At 41.1% G+C, this 19,602-nt stretch overlaps 1 protein-coding gene across 1 annotated transcript in view; it reads left to right on the forward strand.

Annotated features, from left to right (window-relative positions):
- The window catches only part of RASGRF2 (Ras protein specific guanine nucleotide releasing factor 2), a 209,875-nt gene that overhangs the window by 163,621 nt on the left and 26,652 nt on the right, over positions 1–19,602 (forward strand). Inside the window, exon 18 of the mRNA XM_006913188.1 lies at positions 10,087–10,193. Within this exon, the coding sequence (XP_006913250.1) occupies positions 10,087–10,193 (107 nt within the window). The remainder of the gene's footprint in view (positions 1–10,086; positions 10,194–19,602) is intronic.

Here is a 19,602-nt window from a genome sequence, read left to right on the forward strand (position 1 = left end):
CCTGCTGAAATCTTGCCTGTTTACATATACTCTTGGGATACTTAGGATAAGCAAGAAAGACATCACCTCCATTGTCACATGTTAAGGGAGTGGCAGCACTGAGGAAAGACCTTTGTAAGCAGAGGGGAGGGATCATAGAGATAGAGATGCTAGAGGAAAGAGGGAGGAAGGGATGGTGGGCAAGTAACTGACGATACCAGGGAAGCAAGGGTATCAGATGCGCGGTGGGAGACCTGAGCTTTGTTCAAGGACACAATGAGGAAGGGACCTTAGAGGCATCTAGATAAGCACCTCTTATTACCAAAGAGAAAAACTGAGACCCTGAGAGATGAAGGGACTTTTCCAAGGTCATTCAGTAAGATACGCCTGTTAAACAATCTCAGGTCCATTATTTCCTCAGTTACATCTTGCTGCTCTCTCCAGTGATGAAGGTAGAAAAGGAGGATGGAGTTGCAGAGAGATTTTGAAGAAAAGGGGAGTTAAAATGTCTCCTGATCTCCCTCATGAGGTGACAGCAATCTTAAAGTCACAGGTGGAGTGGTGAGGTGTGCCGAGAGAGAGGGAATGGGATGGCCCCCGCAGTGTGCACTTAGAGTATTGCTATGTGTGCTGTTATCAGCCTTGTGAGTTATTTGACGTTGCCTTCAGTGGATGAGGTGATGGCATAGCGACCGGGGGCGAATCATTGATCAGTTGGCGTTGTTTAACTAATTCACTGAAGAATTATACAAGGAGCTGCTCAGAATCTGTCTGAAATCCTGGAGGGTCTTTAAACCACACGCTTCAGTATGCAATAGGATGGCTGTAATATTCTCCCCACTGCACTTTCTGTAAATTTCAAAGCAGATACAGAATTTAAAATTAAAGACTACAGAGCAGCTGGCCAGACATGAAAGCCTACATTTTGACCCTTCACCTCTCTGTGGCCACCTCTGGGGCACACAAGGAGAAGCAGAAGCCAGCCTGGCAAATTCTGATAGTGTGATCAAAGACAGAGTATGGTGCAACCAACACAGTAACTGAACATTGACAGAATCGAGCAGACTTGGTATTCAGCGTGTAGCCGTTCTCTGGAGAGGCTCCCAGGGTTGTGCTGCCTGAACTCACTTTATGACTTTGGATGTCAAATCTGCTTCTGTCATCATACTTCCCTCCAAGTGTGTCAGTGTCCAAATTCCCCTCTTCTTATAAGCACATCAGTCACTGGATTTAGGACCCACTGTAATCCAGTTTGCCATCTTAACATGGTTACATTTGCAAAGACCCTTTTCCCAAATAAATAAACACTGAGAGGTTCTGCGTGTACATGAATTTGGGGGACACTATTCAATTCAGCACAGACCTTCACATCTGATCCATCAGCAAGACTTAGCTCCTCTACCTTAAATAATTCTTACCGCTCCTGCCACCACCTTTGTCCAAACCTGCCTTACCTTGATCACCTGGGTTACTGCCTCATACCCACTCTCTCAGTCCACTTTCGCCCCATCCAGTCTAGAGTGTAGCCAGAGTAACACAAAGCAGCCAGAGTAACCTTTCCAAAGTATAAATCGGATTATATGATTCCCCTGCACAGGACCCTCTGGTGACCTCCTGATACCAGAGACTAAAATCCAGCTCCTTACAGCTTCCGAATTGGGGAACATGCCCTTTCCCCACAACCTGCTCTATACATCTCTTCTATCTGGATATTCCTTTTATAATAAACCAGTTATGACACTGAAAAAAGAAAGAAAAATAATCCAGTTCTTTAACTTGGCTTGAAAGATGCTAGTTGATCTTGCTCACTACGTAACTTCATCTGCCTTCTCCTGCCCCCTTATTCACTGGGCTCCAGCCCTACTGGGCTGCTTTCTGTACCCAGTCATGCTGAGCTGTCTCGGGCCTTTTCATTAACTGTTCTGCTGGAACACTCTGTCCCCAGATCTTCAGATAACCACCTCCTTTTCAACGCTGAAGTCCCAATTCACGTGTCCCCTATTTAGAAAGGCCTTCCCCACCCCTACCTAATGAATTTACCTGTTTACCCTCCACATAGCTCTTTTCAGTGTCTGAATTTACCTTATTTGTGCAGAGATATTAAGAGTACTGACATTATATATTCATTGTTTGTCTCCCCTGGAAGAAGGCCAGTTTCTGTGAGCAGCTAATTAGTTTTCCTTGTCCACAACTGTACCCCAGCTCTTACAAAAATAATTGACACAAAGACACTTGCTAATTAGCTTGTGTCTACTAATATGGGCTATCGTTGTGTTTTGTGGATTCTACCCTCGCTCCCAAAGTAATGTTTCATTTTTTAATGGTAAAATCTACCATTTTTTATACTTTAAAAAAACTTTTTGTATAAATTCTTATATGTTAATAGTTGAGAAGGAGAAAGTGGCTTGTTTCTTACCCTCTCCTGAGCCATTTCTAAAATTATTTGCTTTGGTTTCTTCAGAATATCTCGAATAATTATGTGGCCATTCCCCCACCTCCATCCCCACACCTGAATTCACAAGCACATGCTTATTCACAACTTTGTACACATCCTCCCTTGATATAAGAAGCTATCATTCATTTCTCACACCGTACCTCTATGGAAAAGCATTTCTGGATGTGTGTGGAGGATTCTGTAAATTATACATGGAAGGATTTTGAAAATTATTATTATTTTGGTTCATGGGGAAAATTTACTTAATGCCAAGGATAGGAATATTGTTCCACCTCAGATTGAGTCACATTTTACCCAGAAGAGGTAGTGCGTGCCTATCAGGGAATTCAAACTAAAGTACACAAAAATATTTCTCTCTTCCTTTTTTAGATAGTTGGTTATGAGGTTGGGTAGGAAAGAAAACTATCAGAAAATTTTTGTTTGTTTGTTTGTTTATTCATTAGCCTTAATATTAACCATTTCTAGAGCATTCTCTATGTTTTCAAAGGCCTCTTTAGGTAATACTGGTTTTGCTATCAAGAAACTCTGACAAAGAGTATTATATATCTTGATTTTTTTTGTTATAGATTGCTATATTTTAGTTTTCAAACTGCTTCAAGTTATTGTCTCTCACAAATCTTTGTCACCTTTAAGTTTCTAGCCTATCTCTTCTTGCCTCAGCAATTTTCTTGAAAAGTCATTTAAACTTGCTTACACTGTAGTTCCACTTCTCACCAACTCCTCAAATGCCCCTATTCTGCTTTGGCAGAAGTCACCATAGTCCTCCGTACTGGCAGTATGTCCTTGTTATGTTTTTACAGCAGCACAAAACCTGATGACAGCAGTGATGAGAAGGCTGAAAATTATACAGCAATAAATTGGAGCAACTTACACTACTCGTGAACAACCTCTCGGGCAGTGTGTTTAGTGGGAAGAGCCTGAATTTTAGAACCAGATAGTCTGGCCGTAAATTCTGGCTCTGCTTTTACTTTCTGTGATCTTAGGTGGCTATTGATTTTCTCTAAGCCTGTTTTCTCATCTGTAAAAGCAAAAACTACCTTTTATGGAATTGTAAGAATTAGAAGAAATACACAAATGTTCTCGATAAGTTTTATTTTAAACTCAGTATACAGTCACTCCTTTAAGAATCTGAACAGCACACATTTTAAAAAATCCGTAAGAACAGTTTGGTTGGGAGTTACTGATTTCCTTGAAAGATGAAAGAAAAGATATTGATTTTGCCATTCTTTATGTATTTTTCATCACAAATAATGATAGGCATGCTGAGCTTCTTTTCCTCAGACCAGAAGGATTTTTTTTCCATTGTCACAGTTAATTACACTTACAGAAAATCTCAGATTGACCTGAGTAAGGAGAAGAACTTAAAAACCGAAGGATAAGGACGCACTCATAAAAAGGTTTAAAAAAAAGCAAAAAAACACAAGAGCAATGCTTTTGTTCGTCGCCTCATTAGTATCTTCACTGCCACTGTGCAATATTTGTTCATCATATTATTTGAAGAATAAAATGAAAATGCCCCTTTTTTTTCTCTTAATTTTCAACTTCCCTGCCTCCATCCACACTAGCACATGTTCTGCTTGTGATAGATTTCATATACATAGTCATCATAGTAATATGGTAAAAGACTGACCTTAATTCAGTTATAGAGCATCTACAGACACTTCCAAATAGTTTCCAATGGGAGTGATGCAATTTTTGTTAAGAAAAACACCTGCTGGGTGCCTATGTGCAAAGCCAGAGGGCCTACAGAGATACTTGAGATAAATCCCTTCACCAAAGGGTGTACAGTCCAATGAGAGAGATGGCTCATCTGCCATTTGCTAGAAGGGATAGAATGACTCACAAAGTCTGGAGGCAGGACCATAAAATCAAATCTCTTTCTTAAATGTGCCTGTATGATGATTTGGTTCTTATCACTTTCCCAGATGGCTTTTGTTGCCCACATTAGCCAGTTTGACCAGTATCTACAACTAAAAAAAGAATATGCATAAATTTGAAAGACAGGAATTTTGGGGTGACCTACTCCAGATATGTGATATTAGTAAAATAAACTTTCCTGGCATGTGTAGTGTTTAGTTGTGCTGTCACACTTGACAAGTGAAAGATGCTTAAAGCTGAACAAAAATTTTCTATTTGCTATTCCAAAAATGGCACAGGTACTCCTTGGGGGTGGGTCTTTGATTCTAGGGCAAAATATCTCCACTTGGATAGTGCCAAGCTGTGTAATTCGTGTTTAACTTCAGAAATAAATATTACCTAAGCAATATTTAGATGATAGCTTACAGTAAGGAGGAAATCTGGTGAGTTACAGAAAATTATGGCTCTGATCACATAGCTTTAAAGACCAAAAAATGAGGAGGCAGGCCTGATCAGGAGCCTGGACTTCTATGCTACGTTACTGCAGGGCCACAGCGTCAGCTTAGCACATGGGAGTCCGGGTAAGGCAATTTCAATTCAAGAGTTAGCAGCTGCCCCTTTTATAAAACTTTACCTATCAGGATTTGCTACAAGTGTTCCCCTCTGATAGATGGTGTGTGTATCTGGTTAAATTGTTGGTGGTTTAAATAGAGTTGAGAGTATATTATTTTTTCCCCTAAGATCAGAGGCCTCCATTTGTTGATCAAACAGTGAAAAAGGTCCTTCAGGAAGGAAATGAATAGCTTGATGTCCATCAGATATCTGATGTCCATCAGATATCCTTATCCTTTCACATATCCTTATAACTGCCATACTGTTGAAAGTATATTGGAAGGGCTATTCTGCCAAAGGGATGGATGGTTGAAACTAGCTATAGGTGAGAACATAATTGTAAAGACTATATATTCTTATTTACAACTTTATATGGCAACAGTTGTAAACACTATTTTCCTTATTCTACAAGTAAGGAAACTGATGCACAGGTGAAATAATTAGCCAAATTATTTGGATTTTACCTCTGGTCCATCCTGGTGCCGTATCAGGGGTAGCTTGCCCTGTGAAGCATATGGTGGAAGGTGTGTCTTTGGAGCCTTCCCTCCCTGGTTCTTGGGGTTCCTACAACACTTGGAAGGCTGATCCTTGATCCTATCTGTGGCTGATCCTTCTACTCTGGCCATCTTTACCACTAGCTGTGGATTGTTGCAGCTGGGCTGACTGAATGGGCATTGTTGAAGATCACTTAAGTGAGTGTCTGGTCAGTTTCCAAGAGAATTTTTTCATTCTGCAAGTGGCAGAAGGTGATGAGCTCTGGAAAACAGAGATATTTGTGAACTTAACAAGCTGTAATCTACACAAAAAATGTTCAGGAACATGATTATTAGAAGCAGTTTGGAAGAACATCCAAACAGTATAATCAAATTCTAACCTAAATTGGTAATAGAGGTTGGGATTTGAATTTATACAAATATTGGATAGTTTAAAAGAAAATCTGTTAATTGGTCTTTGTGTGATACAAAATCATTTGGAGAGCAGCACAAAGTTCCTTACCTTTCTTGCCTGTTTTTCCTACCCCTGATACAGACACAAAGGGACCAGTGGTGGTAAATGCTTTTTCTAAAATACTGTAAGGCAATAGCAGCCCTCTTAAAATTGCTTTTCTCTCTTAACATTTTGCTTTGATTTCCATCTTTCTGTCCCTTCCTCATTCCTATTTACTCTTTCTGTTCTTGTCTTACTGACTAGACATATTCATACTTATACATGCGGGTGGGGAGCTGCCTCATTCCACTTTTTCTGTGTTTCAAGAGCTTTTGACTTTTATCCTCCAGCAAAATGCTGGCTCCTTATTATTCCCCAGCTCTCATTCCAGTTGGGGCCTCTATTCTAATTTGATTAATCTGAGCCTTCTAATATATTTACCCCATTTCCCATACTAGTTCCCATCCTCTTCCTCTACCTGTCTTACATATAGTCCCACCAGCTGCTTCAAAGATATCCTTGTCTTGGAGTTCTGTCATTTAACAGTTTGTCTAGGTGTGGTTTTCATTTTATTTTTCCTTCTTGGGATTCATTGCAATTCCTGAACCTGGAGATTTATGTCTTTCATAAAGTCTGAAAATCCCCTTTCCTACATTGCCTCTCTCTGATTTTTTTCTCTTCTTCTGACCCATTACTAGACATATGTTGAGAATTCTAATTTTTTCCTCCATGTCTTTTGTTTTCTACCTGTTTAACTCTTTGTACTACATTTGGGTAATTTTCTCAGCTCTACGTTTCAGATCTTTTTCCAGTTGTCTCTTTATTCAAGTGTGTCTAATCTGTATTTATCTATTTATTGGATTTCAATTTCAAGTTGTCTATTTTTCAACAACAATTGAAATAATGATCGTATTAGTTTGAAGAAGTTTTAAATGGTTTTTGTAAAATCTGACTTTTAAAATACTTTTTTATTCTTTTTCTCGTGTTTGCAATTCCAACTTTTATATTTTTAGTTTTGTAAACGGCCTAATGTTAGAAAGTTTAAACTAGAATTATCTAATAGTACTTGATAATACCAATAGTGCTAATAATTGATAGTACCCAAAATACATGGTAGTGGTGGAAAGGTGGCATGAGGAGTTTCTGATCCCAGTATCTATTGATCTGTGTTCATAGCGGATGGTTTGTGTATTTTATAATTTTGGATTGTGAGTTTTCCTTTAGGGATTTTCTCAGTAGTAATCCAGTATAAGCTGAGGTAGAGTGTGTTTCCCTCCAGAGAGATTTTTGTTGTGTGTATACTTTTGTCAGGGACCCCAGGGTTATCACTGGCCTGGGCCACTTTCTACTTTAAGTTCTCATCTAGAGAGGCAGACCACACAAGAGTGGCTCAGTCTCAGCTTCAAACTGACATGAGGTGGGCCAGTGGTTATCAGTTCTCAGGGAGGCTTTTTTCTACCCCCACTGAGATCAAGGCTGAAGCAGATAAGTTTCATAACTCTCTCTTTGTGCAGATTGGAGATTTTTTTTCTAGCCTACTCTTTTACAGAGCGGATGGTCTTTTGAGAGTTCTAGCTTTATTTGAGTCTCAGTCCCCAGTCCCTTACTTGCACTTCATGAAGGCCCTGGGCTTCTTTTCTCAAACCACGTGGATGTTACAACCCAAATCCTGTATACCAAAGCTAGTGCCTGCCCCTCTCTCAGGATAGCCAGCATCAGTTCAGAGGCTTGATTCTCGTTTTCTGATCTCTCTGTGTATTTGATTCTGGAAAATTCCTCTTATCTTGAGAACTCAGCTATGCATTTAAAAATATATTGATTATGTTTTACCCAGAATTTCTAAGTTTTTAATAGCAATGAAGAGGAATTTTCCACTCAAAAGGCTAAACCTTATAATCGGTTCTGTGTTCTGCTTCTGTAGATATGCTTGCCACATAGGCCAAAGGGTAGGGTGACCTTGAAATTAACTAAAGACTCATCCTCCCTTTTGCTTGTTTTGTCTAAATAACAAATGTAACTGCCTGCAACCCATAGCAACTCCCGTGCTTTATAACTGCCTGAGGACAAATTAACCAATTGGCCCATGCCAACTAAGCCCTATAAAAGTAAAGTTGCCCCTGAGCTGGGGGCCCAGATCTTTAGAGCGCTAGCTCTTCTGGGACCTCTGGCGTAATAAACTTGAGTTCTCCAACTCTCTGAGTGGTGCTTGGTTTTTCACCAGTCTGATTTTTGCAACATTTCTGCAACAGCAAAAGATTTTTTAAAGGTATCTAGTCTGTCAAGAGCACTCATCATCATCCTCTGACAGTGTTACTAGTGGGTAGAAATGTCTGTCTGCTTTCAAACAGGAGTGTGGAAAAGAGGCCTCTGCCCTTTAGAAGCTTATAGATTTCATCTTACTCATTCATAAGCTCTGAGGACTATTCATTTAGTCCTTCACTCAATCATCTTTACATCATATCACATTCAATAAATACTTAGCAGTTTCTACTATCCAGGCTTTCATTTATTTGGGAAATATATATTGTGTACAGATCTGCTACATGTCAGATATGTGCTCATGCTCAGCAAAAACATACCTAATCTCTGTCTTCATGAAAGACAGAAATACTGATCAGGTAATCACATAGATAAATATAAGATTGCAAATGTGCCAGAAAATAAATACGCATGGTGCTATGAAATGTATTATGGGGCATTTGTCCAACTCAGGCAAGTAAGGGCTTATTTGGGGAAATGAAATAAGAAGCACGAGTGGCTTTCACAGAGAACAAATTTGAGAAGGCAAGGTTTGACGAGCGACATTGGAGACCAGTTGGGAGCCTATCACAGTAGAGTTGCTGGTAGCTCACCTCCAGTTTTAGCTTTGTAGATAGGATGACATAGACAGATTTGAGATTTATTTAGCGGGTAAGATTATCAGGAAGGAGCAGAGAGGTGGGCCATGAACAATTCCAAAGTCTCAGGCTTATATTGCTGGAAGTCTGGTGGTGCTCCTTTACTGAGGTAGGAATCGATGGAAAAGGACAAGGTTTGATAGAAAGGCCATGAATTTTTCTTTTAGACCTTTTGAGTTTGAGGTATTTGAAATATCTAAAAGGAAAATGCCAAGAGGAAGTTGGATATGTGTATCTGGAGCTTAGACAAGAGGTCTAGGAATATAAATATGTGAGTAATTTATTTATAGGTGATCATGAGATGAGATTTCTATGAGAGATGATAGCTCTCTCTTGGATATAGGGACAGGGGGGCTACTGGTGACTTTAATGGCAGCTCTTAGGGTGGTGAGATGGGCGAGAAGCTTGGAGTAGAAGATCAGGAAGTGAAATTAGTGAGGATAGCCAACTTTCAAGAAGTTTGCCAGTGAAGTTATATTAACACTTGAATTAATTTTTAAAGGAAATGTTTAATTTAATTATGATTAATTATGATTGGAAGCTTTTAAAATAATAGAAGATTGTTAAAATAGTTTCTTGATAGTAAAAAGGTGGCTAATATGGAGACATAGGCTGACTCAGAGAGGACTCAGAGAGGACTCAAAAGGCACTGAACCAGTATTATATTGTAATAATAGCTAACATTTATTGAGCTGTTACTGTTGTCCCAGGTGCCATTCTGAATGCTTAACATGTAATCTCCACAATAACTTTTTGAGGTAAGCACACTTACTTCATGCAGGACATGAGGAAACTGGTCACTAGAAAGGTGATGTAACTTGCATGGTAGAAGAATAGGAATTTAATCTACATTATCTGTAGTTCATATTATTAACTACTATGCAATACTACTTCTCAATATATGGGTGCACCGTGAAGTATTTGTATCACCTACAAGCCAAAAGATGGTTTCTTCCATCTAAAAGTATTGAGAGTGTTATTGGTTATATAATCACCTTGGGGCAAAAGTATAAACTAATGCTAACTCAAGTGCTTATTAAAATTCTTTGTTGGCTTTATATTATAAAACAAGACAGTCATAAGTGAAAGTGTCATTAGGCCAGCTTTAGCTTTAGTCAGGGCCCTTTAATAAATATGTGCACATTATTTATTTAATTGCTCCTGTACCTATATGGCAGACTCACTGCTGAGGGAATATAGGTAAGTAAGAAGAGTTTGTGACCCTCTGAAGCCACTTGCACCTCTCTGCTAAAATGTCATTTGTGAGTTTCATTAACCAATGTCCTAAAATAAGTGACTTTTTCCAGGTCCCTGGGGACTGGTTTTAACTAGAACATGCATGTTTCTTTTCCTCCTAAGGATTTAACAACACCGAGAGAATATGCGACAAAGAGTTTATTATACGTAGAACAGCCACCAATCGAGTACTGAATGTCCTCCGTCACTGGGTCTCAAAGCATGCACAGGTAATTAATTCAGTGGCCTCATTAATTATTTTCAAGGATTTTTAAAAAATCAACATTCTAAGTCATCATACATGTAAAATGCCTCCTGATTCTTTGGAGTTAAGAGTTTGAAACTTTGAATATAGGAAGGGTAGATATAGGATACACATATAGATCAAAGCAAACACAACGGGGATGGCCAGTGTCCACTGTTTCAGATCTACAAATGACATGACCTGTGAGTGCTACTGCCAAGGCAAGGCCACTGTGCTCTGCCACCCTGGGAGTGTGGTTCATAGAGCCTTCTCTGTAGGTAGGGTTATGTCACCTGCAGTGGTGTCCACTGGAGGTAGACAGCAGGTGCTCTTTGGAGGTAAAGAGAGAATATCCCCTGGAGGTATACAGCAGGTGTTCCCCTGAGGTAAACAGCAGGTGCTCACCTGAGGTAAACAGCAGATACACCCTGGAGGTAAATGGCAGATGCTCCACTGAGGTAAACAGAGGATGTCACTTGGAGGTAAACAGCAGATACTGCCTGAGGTAAACAGCAGATACCCCCTGGAGGTAAACAGCAGGTGCTCCTCTGAGATAAACAGCAGATACCCTCTGGAGGTAAACAGCAGGTGCCTTGGAAGTAAACAGTACCCTAGTACCAGACACTCTGGTATCTGGTCAGGGAGTGTTTTTCTCAGCCTGATCCGGAAGATATTCTGTCTCATGCTCTTTGATATTCTGGTTCCTAGCATTGTTTTTAAATTGAATCACACTGATAGGACATCTGTTTGTTATCTGTTTGTGTGTTTTCAGTGCAAGTTTGTAGAATTTATACCCATTTCATAAAATAAAGCAAAGCCCCCTTTGCCTCATGAATTCAAGTCATGCATTGTAATTTTGTCATCCACTGCCAAAGAATGGGTGAGCCTCCTGGACACTGGGTAGCACCTGCAAGGAGAGTTTTGGAGAATGAGAAGGGGAGTGGTCCTGAATGGCTCTGATCAGACTGTGTGAAACATATAAGTTAGCTAATAGGTAGAGAAAACGACAAGGAGTTTAAGTCTTCTCATATTCTGAGGCCATTTTGTCCTTGGTAATGACAGTCCATCAGATAGGGTCACGTGAAGGCCAGGCTCCTGAAATCCCTGTGGTAGAAGAATTCACTCTTGGGGAAAGCCTATACAAATTCTTAAATATTAATTAAAATTAAAACAAAGGTAGCACATTAAACAAAGGATGTAAAAATTTCATCTTATACATCTTAAATAAAAATGGATCCTAGGCAACTCAAGTTCTGAGACTCATCCTCAGCTCAGTGAAAATGTCTTGTCTCTCTTATCCATGACCTCAGTGAGCTTCTTATAAATCCCTTTTGTCCACTGCAGAGAAAACACGATAGCGAGCTTTCTACCGTATCTGATCATCCATCCCATTCCTCTCTAGTTTTTTGACTCAGGGTCTTGACTTATTGGCTTCAGAAATGCAAAGTAGCTTCTCTAGACAAGGCTGAGTAATTACTGTTTGGTTCTTTTTCTCAGTCTGAGCATGGCCTGTGCAAGTTCACACCAAGACTTTCACTGTCACAGTACAAATCAAAGCCCAGGTTTTCCTCACCCCAGTTCCCCTTCTCTTTTCCAAATCTTACCTCAAAAAACTATAACCTGTTTCTCTATCAGCCTCACTTTCCTTTTCTCAATCCCCAACGCTCTTTTTCTCTAATCATCTCAAACAGGAATCCCTCACAATTTACATATAACTTTTAAAATAGCTAGAAAAGTACCACAAAGCAAATTATTATATTTTGGGGCTATTATATTTTTGGTAAAGAGAATTCATAGAGGGGAAGAGATTGGTGTACTGAATGCCTCACTTGTAATAACGAGGTTTTCAGTAAGGTGTTATCCTCTGATTTGGTAGCGGCATTATCGATCATGCATGCATGCGTACTTGCATCTAAGGCAACATTAGATGAATAGCACGAAGTTATTGGAATAGAAAACAGGAGTCTTTATATTCAGATTGTCTCCTGGTGGTCTTTAGGTCTAATCCAGAAAGTACCCTAAGTGTTAGCGCTCTGTTGGATGGTTCAGATACTTTGCAGGCTGTTAACTGCAGCTGTGCTCATACATGGGGTAGCACTTCGTCCTTATTTCCAGTTAGAGGGGCCACACTGGGAATCCCAGCTTCTCAAGTTCTTCCATCAAGGGCACATGTGGATAGCACAAATTGCTCAGTCTTTTCTGCTGACACGATTACTACATAAAATTTAGACTCTGGTGTGCCGAAGGAAATTCTTAGCATTCACTCATCTGTCTCTTCTTACCTTCCCTGCATGTGTGAGTGGATTTGGAGGATCCGTGGATGGTTTCCAATTGTCCTGGTGTAACATCATCATGCACACATTCTGTCACCTTCCTCATCCCAGTGAGTTCTCCATCACCTGCCCTATATAATCACTCAATGTGCAGGATGTTTCTGTAACACTTGCACTTACTGGCAATTGCTTTAGGACAATTTTTTTGCTGGCTTTAGTGTCCAGGTTTCTGCTCTTTCCTTCACTGACTTGATTTTGGCCTCTTGGTTGTCATTTGCATTCCAGGGAGGGTAGCTTGAACAAGTCAAGGCAGCTCTTGACTTGTTGGATTGGTAAACAGTTTGAACCCACAAGGTGGTTTCAGCTTATGGTCCTGGAGGCCACATTGTATGCCCGCTGCCTCCTCTCACTGACTGTGGGCATAGACTGAGCCTGTGGCCCCTGACTAGATGGACCCTAAGTAAGCTGACCACTGTGGTGCTTAAAGAAAGAATAACAACTCAGCGTTATCTAAGTCTATGTGAAGGTCTCTTAAAAGCAGTGTTTAGCCATGAGGTAAGACTGCCGATCCACAAGCCTTGCCTATAATCTGACTCTGCCAATTAACCTTCACCTTTGTCATCTTTGGTTTTCACAGCACAAAATGAAGGACTTGTTCAAGAGGATTTTTCATTATCTGAGTAACTATGTCAGTTGAGTTCATTTAAGGAACAGCATTATAGTGGCAACCTGATTATTTTAAATTAGTACCTTTTAAAAAATGAGTAGGAAGTTGTACTCATTTCAAAAATACAACCCAATGTGGGAACAATTACATTTTTCCTCACATGGTAAACGAACCAGGGACACTACTTCAATTCATAGAAAACAGAAAAGCCACAGTGAAGCAACAGGTATAGATTCATCCCCAAATAATCCAGAGAATCGAGTCTGCCACAAAGTATTAGATATCATGGGTTCATTTCTCATTTCTCATCTAAAGTGACTAATATTGGCAGATACTACCCTGAACTCAATTCAAGAGAAATAAAAAGGTACAGAGGTAGAGGCGTTGGTTCTCCAGAGAAATAAAATATCCTTAGGATGTCACACTCAACTCCCCCCACCTGGATGTGGTGCTGTAGTGCCATTTCTTTTTCAAGAACCTTCTAGCTTTTTCTTTAGTAAGTATTTGGTAAAGCCGGAATGTTCCATTTTTTTTTGAGTCTAAAAATTTTCACCTATTAATATATTCTGTCCTAGTTTCTCCTCATTTTGTACTTTTTCACTCATTTGTCACCTTTTATGTTGAAAGCGAAGCCACAAGGCCAAGCTGGGTTTCCCCCATCTGCCTCATCTATGGATTAGCCGAAGGAACCACAGCCCAGAGTCGGGAGACCTGCGTACTTCTTCACTCTCTGCCCCTGCAGCGTGTCTGAGGTGCTGAGCCAGTCACTTGGCCTCTCTGGGTATTAATTTCCTCTTCGGAAATTAAGAACAATCTCTCTATTTACCTCCCCCAGGATGTGTTGAGAATCAGAGGCTATGTTAATTAAAAAGCATGAAAGACATAAAGTACACTATAGATATGTGTGACTAATCTCTTCCAGCTTCCACATTTCGTCTCCCTATAACTAGCCCTCAAGCTCCTTGCAGACAAGGCTTGTCCCGTTCATTTTTGCATCTCCCTTCGCAGGGCTCTGCAAAGTTGGGCACATGGTAATTGCCTGATCAGTTTTAAAAACAAATTTACATTTTAATGTTGTTGTCGATCAGTCTCTTAGGAAGGTCATTTTCTAGCCTTTGAAGTTTCCAAGTCAGCCAAGACAGAAACACAGTCACCAATGGACTAGAAACCAAGGCCGTGTGTGTGGAGGATTTAAGTAAAGGAAGTGCTTTCACAGTCCACATACTTCTCAGTGTCTCCTGCTGGGAGGCCTTACATGTCATTTGCGTGATTCTAAGGTGTCAAGGTATCTGCAAGTTCCAGAGCTGCTGAAATTGTAACCAGATCCTTCTGTGTCCATTTTTGTCCTTTATGTGCAGACAAGTGGGTGAGGGATTGGAGGCTACAGACAATTCAGATCTGTGCTCGAGTCTCTGTCAAAGGCCTTGTACGTATCATCTATAGCAATTTTGTTTTTCTTAAATTGTCTTGTTGACCAAGTAATTCTGAAAAGATACCCTGTCCATTATTTAAGGAATTTTACAGACCACAGAATGGCACTTATAAAGGAGCCTGCAGCTGCGTCCACAGGTTACGCCTCACTTCATCAGACTCTGGGTACCATCTGAATGGCAAGTGGCTGAGAATGAAACAGTCATGCATTTTCATAATTGTAGGCTAAGGGGAATATTTTAAAAGTGTGATGACAAAAATGACCTACTTACATAATAAAAATCTCTTTACCAACAGTTTATAGAGGGAACGTTGCTGCTCCCTTTTCTGTTTTCTCACCTCCTTCATTCGCTCACCAATGAGAATTGAGATCTGGAGTGTGCTCACTGGGTGAATGTGAGCACGAGTAAAATCCAAGCAACTTCTGACCTCATGGATCTTCCAGCCCTTGGGAAAAGATGCCCACTAACAGCCATTGTACTTAGCAGAATTACTTGTGTGACAGGCTGTTAAATCTGCTTCTTCTGGTGATCTCAGATTTTTAGGCAGAGGACCAAAGGCGTAGGAGGAGGTACTATCAGCGGCAAAAACCTGAACATCTTTACAAGAGTTGTTAGGCCACTAAGCAAGACAAGCTAAGGACCTACGAAACCAACCCTTCTAGCAGTTGTGATCACCCACCTGTAGGTGAGGCAGGAGAGCTCAATGAGAGGGAGATTTCTGGAGAGAGCCATCAGTATAAGTTCCCAGCTACCCTGGGGAAGGGGAGGAGGTTCTTCCTTCTCACTTGAAGCCACGTGAGAGAAGCTTCAAGGAAACTGTCCCCCCATCCCCTGTGTACAGGTCAAAGGTGCTTGTGGGAGCAAAGTGAAGAGAGATGGATCATTGGGAGCGAGCGACATTCATTATTCATTAGTGTTTCTGTGAAACAGGTGGATCTGTGTCAAATCTGGTCTGGGTTGCCTTGGATTCTGCCCAAGATGATAGCCTGGAAGGGTGATACGACCCCAGTAGAAAGATTCTCGGTGAAGTAGACCACTGGCAGCCAAGAGCCTAAGGGGAATTGAAAGTGACCCACGAGAGATCAGACATTGCCTGAGCCAGGGTAGCTGGCTTTAAGTCTCCAGCAGAGAGGGCTCCAAAAGTCTCACCAAGTGCTCCGTAAGAGAGAGAAGTAGTCACTGTACATCTTCCACATTCAGAGGGAACCAGGGCCAGCTACCTGCACCAGCCCGTCAGGATCCAAGCCTGGAAGGTCAGAAGCAATAGCAAGCAAGTGGAGAGGAGGTGGTGGAGAGAGAAGGGGCCAGGCTTGGTCTGTCTTATTCTGGACCAAATTGGAATTATAAATAATATGTTGTTCCAGTCATTTTGATTGAAGAAACAAGATTATTCTTGTAACTAAAAGATTCTGGAAGACTTTGGCATCTGCCCGAAACTACATGCAGAATGGGGAAGGATGGCCTACAGAACAGTTTGATGGAAACCGTGAGAAGTAGCATTGCTGCTTAATAATTTCATCGTTGTTTATGATACAGGAAGTATAGGTGAACTTGGGAGAGAGTCAGGGTCAAAGGTACCTAGACTGAAATCCTGTTTTGTCATTTATTAGCGATGTGGCTGAGCAAACTATCTAGCTCCCTCACACCTCGATTTCTTCTGTTTAAGTGGAGATGATATCATTTATTCTGTCTAATGATTGTCAGGATTACATGAGATAATACCTATTAGAGTAACCATTATAGATGGATGCTCAAAACACTCTGGATGACTTGTTTGGGTAGAGCCCTGTAAGGGTAGAATCTGGTCTAAACCCAGGCCTTCTGGCTGGCAAATGTTGTTACCCTTATTTGACCAGTGAAATGACTAAGTCTCAGGTTCAATCATCACTGCCCAGTGAAGTTTTTGTAATGGTAGAAACATTGGATATCTATGGAGTCGTACAGTAGCCTCTAGCCACATGTAGCTAATTGAGCATTTGAAATGTAGCTACTAGTTGAAAAACTGAAGTTTTAATAATACTTAATTTAATGTATTTAATTTAATATATATGAAATAGCCACATATGACTAATGGCTACAGTATAACTGTACAGTGCTAGACCACTCAGAAATACAGCAGCGAGCCAGACCCAGCTCTCTAATGTCCAGCTCAGAATCCCTTCTTCTCTCCTTCAATGCCCCATTCCTGACTCAGGAACCTGACAGGGTGTCCTTCACGCTGTCCCTAGCAATAAGCCTGCTGAAGAGGGATGTAGCGATGAGCATCCCTATGTATGGGCTTTGGGCCTGCAGGCCTAGGTCATTTGTACTGGGGGAATATGCCCTGTTGATTAACAGGTGGAAAAATGGGTGCTGCAGTGATGGCCTGCACCAGAGTGTCCTATAATGAGAGTTTATGAAGTTTGTCTCCTGTTTATTATTTTGACAGATGACAGGGGGGTCCTTTTAAACTTTTTAATGTTTTTGGCATTGCTTAGTAAAACACAAAATCCAGCATCACATTAGAGCACTAAGTTCAGATTTATTCTTTGTTCCAAATCTGAAAAGGAAGCTGGGCCAGGATTTTTGATGTGGGTGGGAGAATAAAACGTGTAAGAAAACCAGCTACTGAACAGGCAGCTCCTGTTGCCTCTACTGACAGCTCTTGGCCTGCCTCCAGCTCTGCTCTGTCCTCAGGCTCGGCCCCCTGCTTGTCGGTACCCACTCCTACCAGTCTGCCATGGGCACTTTCCCGTCCACACTCACTGCCCTGTCTCTGCTCTTGAGCCGTGGATTTTCTTTTCCACTTGCGAGGCTGTCTTCAGAGTATGGATGCCTCATCTTTGAGCCCTTTGCAGAAGGAAGAATGCCTGCCTGGGTCACGGCACTCTTTGCCGTGTACGGTGCTTCCTGTCCTCACTCTCCTGATGATGCTTAGGACTTTACAACCTCCCCCGCCCCACCCTTCGTCAAACCTTCACCACAGCCAGATGAGATTTCCCAGTGTCCACTTCCAGGGGACAAGTGTCACTGGTACTGAGCGAGGAGGAGGAGCCATTGGCTTCCATAGCCGTGATCTCTGAGCTAGCCTGAGGTTTGAGATTGTCTTAGTTATGATGTGGGGCACATGGTCTTTTATGGGGTAAATTAAAGACCTAACCCCCGACTTAGATGGCGGTTTCCTCTGTGAGGATGCATTGTGAATGACAGACTCTCTGTGTTTTTAGAAAATTATTTAACAAATACTTTATCGCTTACTGTGAGTCAGGCACTGTTCTAAGCCGTTTTCAAATATTAAGTCATTTACTTCTCACTCCAGCCTTTTGAGGGTAAGAAGGTAGATATTATTATCCCTGTTTCACAGAGAGGGAAATCGAAGCCTAGAGAGATGACACAGAGAGCAAGTGGCAGAACCAGGTTTCACACCCAGGCTGCTGGCAGCCCAGCTCATGCTCTTAACCCCTGAGTTCACAGCCTCTCCATCTCGTCGGCCAACTCCGGATGCAGATAACTCAAAATACACAATATAAAAAGCCACTTCTGACTCAAAACAGTGAGAATATCATATGCTAGCACTGACAATGCTTTCTCCCTTTCCTTAGAAAAGTTACTTTCGTCCCAGGGTCTATTTCGTGTCACTTAAACAAAGGATTTGTATTTGCTAAAGGTCGAGGTGGGGAGAGCACGCCCTGCTTTCTGAGAGCCCCTGCGGGAGGAGCCTCTTGTGTTCAGAAGGTGGTGAGCAGGCTCCGGGGCCAGCCTCCATGGCCGCCAGCCGTGGCAGGCATTGGAGCTAGTGCTGCCTAAAGTACAAGTTAGCTCCTGGGACCTGTCCCCTGACAGTGGGTGCTGATGGGGTGCCAGGAACAAAAGGAGAGAAATTAGTTGCAGTGTAAGATGCTGGCAGCTATGAAATATTTCTTTTTAATGACAAATTAGTTGCCTACTGCTTCAGCCTTGCAAGTAGCTTTATAAAATCACCAGATGGGAAGATAATCGATAGGCTACACACTTTGTTATGTCAGTCTCATCTTTATCAGTCAGTGCCCATTTGCTTCTAGCTGTCCACACCACTCCCTGTTGACCTCCAGATATCCAAGCTAAGAAATCCCAGATATCCACTAGGTACAAACCAGTGTTTGTTCGCAAACTCAGATTTCCCATGAAGGCAGCCAAAATGAAATAGAAACTGCTCTAATTTAATGAGGCTGCAACTTAAGTTCTATTGGGCTCCCCTTGATTTCCTGGACACATACACTGGTGCTTATTTTCACACTATTGTATTCGATCCTGCTTTATTATTTTACCAACATTTGTCCTCACCTTCTCCGCTCAGAACAGACCGCCTTGGACATCACATTTCACTTTAGTTCCTGGTGAAGACTAAGATGAGGAGAGAAATCTGGAAGCTTGAATTCTATCTGGATTCCAGTGTTAGCTTGCTATCATCTTCACTTGTAAAATTGGCAAAATGATCTATCTGGGGTTCTTATGCACAAATTAATGATGTGTCACATTGCTATAGAAAATATAAAATGTCAGAAACTATTATCTGATAAGTATGAATTTTCTTTAGTTTCTCTTAATCCTGAAAGTAGATTTTCACTTTTTAACTCTTTTTCTCTGGCTCAGGCAAACGACCAACTAAGGAGACCCTAGTTCCTTTACCTATCCAAGTATTTTATTAGCTTTTATAATCCCTTTGGTTATCCTTTAAACTCTCTTTAAGCTTTCCATACTTATCTTTAAAAAATGCAAAGCAAGACATTTACGACAGGATTTATTTAAGTCAGTGTGAAAGAGAATTAAGAGTTGAAGAAGCCAGTGTCTTAAATGGAACTTATTTTCTGTTTCCATTAGTTGCCATGACAGAAATTCAGCTTTCCCTGTAGAATTAGTGAGATTCCTTACCCTCCGTGGATGGATTTTGTTGAGAAACAACCACCTGGGATTTTATGTACATTGATTACTTCCTACCTCTGTCGTAAGAGCTCTCTGGTGCGAGTGCTGTGCAGAGCCCTTATTTTTCCTAATTCACATTCC

This window comes from Pteropus alecto, unplaced genomic scaffold (genome assembly GCF_000325575.1).
Source record: "Pteropus alecto unplaced genomic scaffold, ASM32557v1 scaffold20, whole genome shotgun sequence".
Lineage (NCBI taxonomy): Eukaryota > Metazoa > Chordata > Mammalia > Chiroptera > Pteropodidae > Pteropus > Pteropus alecto.